At 39.0% G+C, this 12,254-nt stretch overlaps 1 protein-coding gene across 1 annotated transcript; it reads right to left on the reverse strand.

Annotated features, from left to right (window-relative positions):
* Nucleotides 1-9,444: 9,444 nt before the first annotated feature.
* LOC140236688 (uncharacterized) lies at nt 9,445-10,989 on the reverse strand. The gene has a single exon (XM_072316607.1). The coding sequence runs from the start codon at nt 10,973-10,975 to the stop codon at nt 9,521-9,523; it is 1,455 nt and encodes a 484-aa protein (XP_072172708.1). The 5' UTR covers nt 10,976-10,989; the 3' UTR covers nt 9,445-9,520.
* Nucleotides 10,990-12,254: the final 1,265 nt, after the last annotated feature.

A 12,254-nucleotide genomic window follows, 5' to 3' on the forward strand; every position in this document is an offset into this window, starting at 1 on the left:
TATATTGGCAAGTGCATATTATTCATTCTACTGTACTGAAAACAGAAGTGGTAAGCTAAGTAAATCCAAGCATTTGTGGTGTTAGTTAGTGTGTCTGCATGGAGGATAGAATGATGATATTTCTGTCATGATGAGTGGTAGTTCTTGAGTTGCCATACTGGAGAAGGCTTAACAATAATTTTTATCCTGGTAGTGTGTGGATGTTCATGTGAAGGGGAAAAACAGAAATGATGCATTAATATATATGTACATGGTTTACTGTACAAGTGGAAACCTAGTATTAAAATTGTTATTTTTTTTTTTTTTGTCATGGATCAATCTCAATGAAGTTATCTTGATTATACCTCCAATAACTTTTATATGTTCTCTTTTTCGTAGTTGTTTAATTGTTGATAAAATACAGACAACCTTAGCATTAAGTCAACCTCACATAAGTTGAATAATCGCTTAGTCGAAGATCTTTCAGGTCCTCTTCTTTTTATATTCTATTGATTTTAATTCCTCATGTCTAATTTTTTTCTTAGTCCAAGCTATTTCTTGTCAAAATAGATTCGACTTTATAGGCAAGGTTGACTGTACATAGTTGAGCTTGCAGAATTGTCCACAATGCCAAATATTCTATGTTAAATATGTAAAAACATCCTAAGGTTTATTTTGTCAGATAGACTTGAATTGATTTTTTTTTTTTTTTTTTTTTTTTTTAACACAAGGGTGTGCTGTGAGTTTGCATTGCATATGTTACGCGTATGGAACTGCAATACCTGTATACCAGTAATCATTCCCATAACTTACTGCAATTGAGACACACATTGTAGCACAAAGATACAGATACCAATAGATTTTCATGGACAACACATGAAGCACAATGTTTCATTTTTAACTATTCATGTTTATTCATCTTTTTTTTTTCCACGAGAAGAAATTTACGAACATTCATACAGGTCAATCACATGTGATGAAAGTAATTATTATACAGCTTTTTAAAACACAGGTGAATGCCAATGCTACAAGTACATCTGTCATCATTTTAAACCATACAAATACAACATAATGTGCTAGTTTCTATCATCGTCCAGTCGACGAGCTACAATTAGCAAACATGAACAATAACCACAACTCAATTTAGTAATCCATGTGCAGGACCATACAACAGAAATTGCCCCCCCCCCCAAAAAAAAAAAATAAAATAAAAATAAAAAAAATAAAAAAAAAATTCACTTTATATTGTACATGTATGTGTACTACATTCGGTAGCAATAGGGGAAGGCAGAGACTTAATCAACTACATGTATTGTACATCATACTACAATGTACATATATTTTGATGCAGCACTGTGACTTACATAATTATGCATTAAAGGGATGGTTCAGTTTTGGTCGAGATGGGGATTCAGCTCTTAACTTTTTGTGAGATCCACGTGTAATTAGAAACCATGTTATGAAATGTTAGAGGAACTTGATATTTATATGATGAAAATCAGTTTTGAAAAAAGCTGAGATATCCCAAAAAACAGAGTTCCTAATGAAAGGTGGTTTCTGCCTTTTATTAGGACCACTTTGTTTCACTTTCTTTTTGGATATCTCAGCCATTTCAAAACCAATTTTCATCAAATAAAATTTAAATTCCTCTTAGAATTGTATGCTCTTTAAAGGTTCATATATTAAGTGGTTTCTAATTCTCTCACAAAATGTTAGAACCTGAATTCCCATCTTGACCAAAACTGTACCATCCCTTTAAAGGTATAAATGCAATCCAAACAATTATTCAAAAAAAAAAAAAATCAGATCGTGCCAAAATGTAACCATTTTGAATATTCTGATACTGGCAAGGCTTAATACCCAGAGTTGCTACATGTGTTGTTTTTTTTTGTGGGAGCTTTCAGTCAGTACAAACTATGAACCTTGACATAAACATCATTTCACTGATCAACCCATAACGGTGAATTGGAGAAAAAAAAAAAAACCCAAAACTGGGGGAACAGAGCATTTCTCTTATGCCAAAACATGTAGCAGGAAAAAGCAATCAATGTTTCTCTCAAGATTTTCTCCTAACTTTATATCCCAAAGTCTATATATTCCTCTTGCATCAATGCTGGGCTGTGGCAAAATATAACAATGCATGTATTCCTGTTGCCAAGTATGACTTTCAATACCCTTTCTTGATACCGATACAAAGGGCTGATGTTTTAAACACTTGTTTCACACATGCACTAAAAGTGTTCTATCCAAACTAAATAAGGAAAAAAGAAGAAAAACAGAAGAAAGCTTTAACATAAACCCATTTGTAAGAAACTTCTCTTCACAGCTATAGGAATGTAAAACAGGCGTACAGTCACAATGGTATTGTACAGTACATACTGCAAAACGTGTTACTAGTACATGTTTGTACTTTGGTCACCAGGACATGTAGTAGGGGTGAAATAATGATGATATAAAAACACCACCCAAACATATTTAAGCTACATCTTCACACACAGTAGTGATGAAAGTAAATATGCTCTCTGTGGCAAGTGCCTTTCGAGGACCCCATTTAATATAAGTTTGAATTAATATGTCATGGGAAGGTAAATTTATCCAATTGAAGTGATTTATAGGGGGCGAATGCTTTTCACAAAGTATCTAGTGTATCCCTTTCAACAGAGTGCACGAGGCCCAGAGGATCCAATGCTAACCTGAGCAGCACAATATCACTTCTTAAGCACTATAATACAGTTACCACATGTGAACTATACTAGTACAACGTATACAAGTACAGGTAGGCCTATCACAGTTTCATGGAAGATAATTTCCAGTCAGCTTTTATTGTACGGTTCGAACCGAATGAAACTGAAGGAAACAAGCTTCCACTTCAGGCAATATACAAATATATGACTTTCAAGAAGCAATGTCAACTGATCGTATTTTGGTCTGAATACAATGTATTTACTTTGACTGACACAAAATTCACCTTACTAGTTACATCGGCTACTGTAAAAGTGGATACTTTCACGCGACTAATTTTTTCACTCTCGGCCGGGTAAGAAGAGTTTCGCATATTTGTAATTCTGTGGAATCAAGAAATCAACTATTGAAACATATGGCAAGCAAAAAAATTTGCATGCTTTTATTTTCGCTCCTGTTTCTGGTTGCATGAAATGCGCAAAAAAAATTTCAACATTGTAAAAATTTCCACCTTTACAGTATATGTCCCGAGCCTGGATATAAGAAAGACTGGCATCCAAAGATGACTACCCATGGTGGATGTCTCTATAAAAGTCATCCCCTTCCAACTGAAAAGCCATGTTTTGCCATTGGGTACCTGCCCTTGCAAACCATTCCTGATCCACTAAGGCACTTGTACACCATCAAAATTTGCCTCCACTGGTATCTAGACCATTGGCTTATTAGTTTCTGGTGCCCAATGCCTGGGGCCACCTTTGGGAGCAAAAGACCCACACAAAATAAAACAAATGGAGAAATCTCCTTTCCTGATGCATAATTCTTATGTTTAGTTGAAACGCACAAGAGGAAATGAAAGTTGGGAAATATTTATGCATTAAAGCAAAACAGACACTAAATAGTGCGTGATTGCACGCGTTAACTTTTAAGCCTTTTGACACGGTAAATGACAAAGACCATGTCATGGAAATTGATTAGCAGGAGTGGCTGTGAACAGGAACCTTGAAGATCTTTATTCTATGTTAATTCTAAAGTACATTGACAATCTATACAAATTTATGACACCATCTAATTTCTTTTCATCACTACAAATATTGTAGTCTCAAATGAAGAATACATACCTCAATTCGAACAATGTACAAAGCCTCAATTGACAGTCCTGCTTGAGACAAGTGTATATATAATATCATATTTCTATGATGTATTAATATTTTCTTTTTCACAGCTCACGATATACAAGTCTTCTAAATATTACATCATGAGACAGACACAGTCATTCCAAATTTCAGGTGATGTCAACTATCATGTGACTTTGTAGGATGCACGGAAATGTACTGGTGCAATAGGTTAAAGTCATATGTGGGTCCTTGAAAAAATACAAGTGTACCTCATATCAACTGAGAATAATAAATGGTAACACAAACAAGCACAGAGAAATCCTGTGTAATATAAAAGAACAAAAATACCACCACTACTTCAATTCAGGTGAAAGGAAGGGTTACATTCACCTGTATCATTAATGGGACACCACTGCACATACAATATGACAATAAATCTGATTAACATCGATCACAACCCATGTGGTCAATATTAGCTGATAGATCAAGGAACTTGCAGTAAAATGTACAAGTATCATTCTTACCACACATTAAACCTGAAATTCACATATGCATATATACAGCTGGTACCTATCACAAGGCCGTATCATCCGAGTATGACAAGATTTTCTGTTCATTATGATAACCTACATATCGAGTTTCAATACCCTCAGACAATTTACGTCCAAGGAGTGACATAACCTTGTAATGAAGGGAGACAGTTAGTTGACTGAAAGCGAATGAATCACACGATAGGTAAACATCAATTATAGATAGAGCTCAGTTATGAACATTATGTGAATATCAGTGGGATAGCAGACTGTATGTCCTGGGAACCACAAGAGTTCCTAGGTCATGTGATTATTAGGTTGCTTATCATAGTGTCTATTCTGTTCCCTACAAGAATGTCAGTATAGATCCTTCTGGGTTTGTTTTGGGTTTTTTTGTTTTGTTGTTTTGTTGTTTTGTTTGTTTGTTTGTTTGTTTGTTTGTTTGTTTTTTTTGGAGGGAGCGTTCCTAGGACTACATAGTATTATGCTATGTATGATGTATCAAATACAAATCCATTTACACAAGTTATCACAAGAATTGTAACATACACTGGTCTTCTTAAAGAACTAGTTTGATAATAAAAGTGTTGTGCATGGGACAATGAAGACATGTGACAGAGGCAGCCATTCTTAGTAGCCCTTAGAAAGCTTACTGCTGACAAAGAAACAAAGAGGCCTGGCATATTCATTGTCAAGATTCCCTCAAATTCACAAAGACATGCTGTCTTTTGTGTCACAATCACTGAATATTCCAAAACAACTTTTGACTGTGAAGCAAGTTCTCTCATCAGCACAGAAATGAAGAACCTTATCTTTGGAAGAAACACATTATTCTCCTGAAAATGCAGTACAATTTTCTTCATTTCTTGAGTACAGGCAAGTAGCATTTGAACAGATTTCACAGTAAGTACATTTCACAATATCACGAGCTCACAATATCATATCCGACTCTACCAATGCATAATCTGTTTGCATGTATCTGCATTGCTACTGATCAACCTCTGACACAGGAAACTTCTCCCAACAATAATCAATACTCATTCAATGAGCACATTTCCATTTGGCAACATTAATAAAGATGAACCCAGGTTGTGTACTTCTTGACAGCTAAGTACCGGTAACAAACATGTAGTGAAGTAAAAACCTGTATCACTTTAATCTACAGAAGCCCAAATGACAATCATCTTGTGCCACTGCACTACCTTATCACACATACATATGTCATTTGATTTTCTTTTTTTCTGTGCACAGTTACTCGTCTTTCATTGTTATGTAAGCTTGTACAGGAATACATATTTCACATCACATGCCTAGCATTTCACCATATGCAATGAAGCAGCAATGCAGTTCATGTTGACATTGACTCTAATGCATAGAGAAATATCGGACAAACAGAAAGGTGGATGTTTCATTAACATTGGACATCCTAGTGTGATACAGCTTAGGATATTTTTTTCTTTAACTTTACATTTTTTCAAGCACCAGTGATATCAGTCTCACAAAAAAAAAGAATGTACGAATTCAAAGAGATGACGATGCCGCCATCACCTCGTAGGGGTCTAACTCTTTAATTGGGTTTTACATTGAAGTGTTTACGAAAAAAACAACTCATGTTTCTGGTTGATGAGTTTAGTAACTAAAGTCTCTTCTCCCTGAAAGTTATTATTTGTAGGCATGCAAATCAGATTCTTTTGAGTTTCTGGCATCATCTCATCAAAGTTGCAAGTGTGTGTGTGTTTTTTTTTTTTTTTTTTTTTTTTTTTTTTACTATTACACATAACTCCTGTTTAATGGAAGATTAAACGAGAACTTACCGTTTGAAGTTTAATATTAATTTTATGAGTAATTGGAGGGTGAGATTACGTCATATATGAGATCCCGCTAGTGCGCGCGCCACTCAATATTAGAAGCAAGAATGTGACCACTGATGTAGGAAGATAACGAGAGATTAAGTTACCGTTTGAAATTGAGGGAGGGTGAGGTGGGACGTAATCTCACCCTCCAATTACTCATAAAATTAATATTAAACTTCAAACGGTAAGTTCTCGTTTAATCTTCCATTTTATATCGTAATTTCGTGAGAGATTACGTCATATATGAGATTTCGAAGCCAGTGGTTACATTCTCGAGGCAACCCCCCCGAAAAGGGGTAGGGAGCATACCTTAGATAGAGGTTCCATTGCCATTCTCATTCAGGCTGAATGCTGCATAGATATTGTGTCTCCAAGAGTTCACAAGTTCAGGCAGTTCAAGACATGTCTGCTCAAATCTTAGGGCTTTACAGTCTATTTTTTGATAATTGTTTCTACAAAATTTTTCTCAGCAGGACAGGGCTTGTTGTAGTACTTGCGAAAGGTTCTTTCGTTGGCCCAACCGGCTTGCGCAAGTATCTTAGATACTGGGAAATTTCCTTTATTGGCTGCGGAGGTAGACGCTGCCCGAGTAGAATGCGCCTTGTAGATCCCTGTATCAATACCCGCAGCCTCCAAAACCTCCTTAATCCAGCGAGCGATTGTTTGAGAGGATACCCTGTGATACGGTTTCTTGTAGCTAACAAAAAGGTACCGCTCACTAGCTCTGATCCTGTGGGTCCTTCTGATGTATTCCTGCAAGTACCTGACCACACAAAGTCTCCTGTCTGGTGGGTATGCCTGGAGCTTGACACTGTGTGAGTAATTTCCAGGCTTGCTCTGTTTTAGGAGATCATGAAGGTGAAAGGTGGCTGCATTCTCTCTTAACACCATATCATCCAAGCTTAGGTAGTGTAATGATTGAATCCTTTGTGCTGAGATTAATGCAATAATCACACACAATTTAAGCGTCAATTTTTTCAGGTCCAATACGTGCGCTGGGGACCAAGAACGAAGAAAATTGAAAACAAGGTTAACGTCCCACGTTTCCATGTATCTAGGCTTGGGTGGGCGTAGCTGAAAAACTCCCTTCATAAACCTCTGGATAAAGGGATGGTTTCCAACTGTAAACATAGTATCTCGAAGTATCACAAATGAAGATAGAGCACTCCGTGCTAAGTTTATGACACTGTAACCTGCCCCTTTTTCGAAGAAAATGTCACTCAGGAATTCCAGGACAGCTTGAACATCTGAATACAAGTAGTTGCTGCATTTCTTGTCACAAAATGCTTTCCATTTGTTTATGTACACTGCATACTGTTTTTTAGTCCCTTTTCTCCAAGAAGAGGCCATTACAGCAATTATCCGTGCATTCAATCCCGCATCTCTGAAGGGGTTGCACAGAACCTGCAAGCAAGAAGATCAATCTGAGTGTGAAGTGGGTGAGGAGTGTTAGAAACTGGCAATGTTAGTAAGGATTCACTCCTATGAATAACAAGTGGTTCCTCATTCATCATCCTGTTTAGGAGAGGAAACCATGGCTGGCTTGGCCATTTTGGGACTACTAGTATCCCAGCTGCATTATCAGATTTGATTTTTTGAATGCACTTAGCAACTAAGCAGAAAGGAGGAAATGCATAAAAGTACCACTTTCCCCAATCGAGAGTAAAGGCATCAACAGCCTTGGCATGTGGGTCGGGCAGCCATGTGACATAGTTCTCTACCTGCTTGTTAAGTCTGGAGGCAAATAGGTCTATTTCTGGTGTCCCAAAACGTGAGGTTATTTCTTGGAAAACTGTGCGGTCAAGCATCCATTCTGTGCGGTCATTGAATTTTCTAGACATGCGGTCTGCCTCCACATTCAGCTTTCCTGGCAAGTGTGCTGCTGTGACCCAAATTTTATGAGTTTCGCACCACTGCCAAATCTCTCGGGCTGCCCGATCACAGTCAAGGGATTTAATGCCTCCCATGTTATTAATGTACGCAACAGCAGTACTGTTATCTAGCCGTAACAAGACATGAATGTTTTGTGAATTAGAACAGAAGGACTTGAGTCCCATGCCAGCAGCCAGGGTCTCCAGATAATTAATCTTATTCTCCCTGGCTTTTTGCAGCTCGTCTTCATTCCATCTACCCCCTGTATGGGTGGTATGATCAGATGCCCCCCAGCCTTTGCCACTGGCATCCGTGCACAATTCGAGCATAGGTTTAGGGTGTCGTAAGTGTGAGAAAGCAGACTGCACATTGTCTATCCACCATTGCAGCTCTTCTTTTGCTTCCAAAGATAGGCTCATTTTTCTGTCAAAATGCCCCTTATTCATTTTGAGTGCTTTGATTTTGTCCCTTTCTAAAGCCCTGTAATAGAGCTGTCCATACTGGACTGCGGGAAATGATGCTACCATTTTCCCGATAATTCTAGCCACCTGCCTGACACTGGGGTTTGCTATTTGCATAAGTTCAGTGCACAAGGACTGTATTTCCTCTGATTTGTTATCAGGCAGTCGAATTGTCATGGTCTGAGTGTTGAGAATGAAACCAAGAAATTGTATTTCTTGAGTGGGGCATAGTACTGATTTATCTGGGTGCACCAAGAACCCAAGTTGTGCAAGGATGCTAGTGGTTTCCAAAACCGTTTGCAAAGTTTGATTCTCACTTTCTCCAATAATGAGGATATCGTCAAGGTATCCAATTACTACATGCCCTTGCTCTCTCAGTAATGTGAATGCAGGTTTCAGTAGTTTAGTGAACAACCTTGGCGCCGTGCTCAGGCCATTAGGCAGTACTTTGAATTGCCAAAGTTGATTTTTCCAGGAGAACTTTAAGAACTTCCTGTGTGCTGGGTGCACAGGTACTGTATAGTACGCGTCCCGAAGGTCGACTGAAGCTAAGAAACTATTTTCTGAAATGAGTTCAATAGCAGTATGGATATTTTCCATCTTAAAATGCTGGTACTGGAGATATTTGTTGAGATCAGACAGGTCTAGGATAACGCGTGTACCCCCATCTTTTTTAGGCCGTGTAAAAATATTAGACACGTATTCTCCAGTTTCCCTCTGGCACTGTTCAATTACTCCCTTGTCACGGAGTTTAGAAATTTCAAGATCAATATCAGCCTCTTCGGCTTTATCACATCGAAAAATGTAAGGGGGTTTAGTTCTAGATGGTGCACCCATCTCTTTACTGAATTCAAGCCTGTAACCACTTACAGCATTTAGCACATGTGGGTCTGAAGTAATTTTGCGCCACTTTGGGAAGAATTGCTTCAGTCGACCTCCTACCACAGGTTCTACATTATCATGATGACATAGCTTTGCATGATCACTAGAAAAGGATGTTATATTTACCTCGTCAGTTGAACTGGAGGTTATCGTGCTCTCTTCATCCCTGAGCCTTGCTTGCTGCCGCAGTGCGGTTGGTGCTGGCTGGGATGTGTGAAGGTGTGGGGAGCTGGCGGCTTCCCCCTCCCCTTGGGGCGCTGGCCCAAAAAAGCATGGCTGGTAGCTCCAGTCCACGGTCCTTTTGCACCTGTAGGCCTAGTCACATCACTTGTGCTTGCACGAGATGTAGTCCAGCCCGCGTCGCGGTACTGTTGGGGCAAATTCGAGCTTCCTGATGTAATCTTGCTCCTGCCCTTGCCATATGCACTCCTGCCATAGTCATATGGGCTGAAACGCTGCTTTTTGTACTGTCTGCTATGCTCACTCCTGAGGACACCCTCAGTTGCTTTTTGTTCATCTCTAATGTCTTTCATTTGCTTTCCCAGGTCGTCACCGAAAAGGAATTTGGAGACCGGTGTAGAGGGCTTGCAGAGATGTTGGAATTGATAACCAATGTCTGGTTTCATGAATTCCTTACGTAAGGAATTTAGCTCAAAGTTCGCACTGCACAGAAGTGCTAGTGCATCTTGCTGCTGTTCAGTAATATTCTGTGCCGACACTGTATGTACGTAGGCATTGATGCCTCTCGTGAGATTCTTTTGGAGTCTCTGAAATTTGAGGTCTCGTGTCTTTGAAAAGGCAGGGAGCCCATTCCAGATTCTTTGGTTGACTTTCGGCACATCCACCAGCTCACAGTTGCTGGGAATGGGGTATTTAGTGATCGTATCATCTACCACTTTGGGCTCAAGCTGGTGGGTCAGCAGGTAGGCTGTAGACTTAGCAATTTCTGGGTCAATGGGGGGACCAACTTCCTCAGCCACAGCAAATTTGGCTGCAATGTTTGGAACTTTTTCCACTACAGGAGGGGGAACTTCGCCTTCTTCAATATCAAATTTGTCATCCTGACAACGATCCCCTTGACCTGGTTGGATAATCACTGAGTTTTCATCCATATCTCGGCCCAAAAATGGTGCCGCATATTCATCATCATAATGGCAGTCAGTATCTGCCGAGTCTGAAGGGGAGTATTCAGAACGAGTCCTGATACTCTTTCCATTGCCACCGCCTTCACGGGCTGGTGTCTGCTTTGCCGACTGTGCCTCCACAAATTGAACAACTACAGCTAACTGGCCTTCAAGCTTGCCGAGTCTATCTTCCAAAGTTGAAACTTTAGAAGCCAGTTTGGCAGGTGGTTTCACTGTTTTGTTTGCACCGGTACTACCACTAGGGTTAGCACTGCTTGTAGTTGCAGTAGTACTATTACTAGTACCTACCTTGCCGGCTCTAGTAGGCGTTTTACCTTTGGCTGTCGCAGTTTTCTGCTTGCACTCTTGTGCGTGTTGGTCTCCGCGACCCCCGCCGGTGGCTGCCGGGGACGCAACTGCTGTCAGCAGCGGTGGTGCGGCTGCGCCGCCCACGTTTGGAACGTTGGTTGAAGACATAAATACCGTTGTTGTTCGGCTGAAGAATGATCGTTAAAACCATAAAAAACCTGGCAAAACCTCCCGTTGAGGTAACTTTAGCTATTATGTCAATCCAACTCGAACGAAACTTGAATTTTCAAGTGCAATTCCGGCGAATTTTCCGATGCACAGAAATTCGCGTGTAAGCAAGATGGCGGCGACTAACGAATTGAGTGGCGCGCGCACTAGCGGGATCTCATATATGACGTAATCTCTCACGAAATTACGATATAAAATCAAGCAATAGTCCTAAATCTTTATGTTGAGCCCCAAATTGCATTCTACTTCTACAATTTTGTCTACTTCATTCATTAATTGATCAAAGTCAGCTCAAACATCGTCAACTCAAAACTTCACTGACTTTAAAGCGTTACATTCAACTTAAAAATGATGTCAGACCTAGATCTGAGCTGGTTGGTACACGTAACCACTGAAATGTGGAAAGAATTCAATGTACAACATACAAAAACGAGTTTTACTCTAATGATATTCAATGAATTTGTATGAACAGAAAAACAATAGCAAAAACTTGAAATTATCATCAAAAGGTTGATACATGGACAATCAAAATAATTCGCTACAACTGGAATTGAATTTGATGAATCCTCAACTGTTTTTTTTTTTTTTGGGGGGGGGTGTTGTTGTTTGTTGGGTTTTTTGCCTCATTTGTACATATATGTAGCTTGGTCAGAATGATAATGTGTTGTGCTGACATGCTACGGATCTAAAGCTGCAGTATTGTATCTTCCAACCAGGCATGTCATCAAAATAATCCCATTTATGCAATGTTGCAACTCACATGTGACTTTACACGTATAAACATTGGTCTCTACACAATTTCTGCTGACTGGACTATAATAACACACTACTTTGTCACATTGGGGCTGCCTGGTGTTCATTGAGGCAACGTTCTGGAAATTGTGTGTTCAGTCTGCACTTGACATACATTCACCTTCATTTTCAGAGAAATGAGAATTAAAATTGTGGAATAAACATGAGATTCTTTTTAGGTTGCTGTTAATGGAAAGTAATGCCTTCTCAACACTGTTGAGGAAATACCAAGGTTTCTTTTCTATGCAGTATTAAACATGAAGATAATCCAACAGTAATCTAATGATTGTTATGCTTGCCATGTACATGTATTTCCTTTCCTATCATTATGAATAGGTTGACTCAGTATGAACAAAGAAATGTTTGCTCCTTTTACATCACCCATAAATATGGAATAAATAGTATGAAAATTTACACAAATATATAT

The sequence above is a fragment of the Diadema setosum genome, chromosome 13, assembly GCF_964275005.1.
Source record: "Diadema setosum chromosome 13, eeDiaSeto1, whole genome shotgun sequence".
NCBI lineage: Eukaryota > Metazoa > Echinodermata > Echinoidea > Diadematoida > Diadematidae > Diadema > Diadema setosum.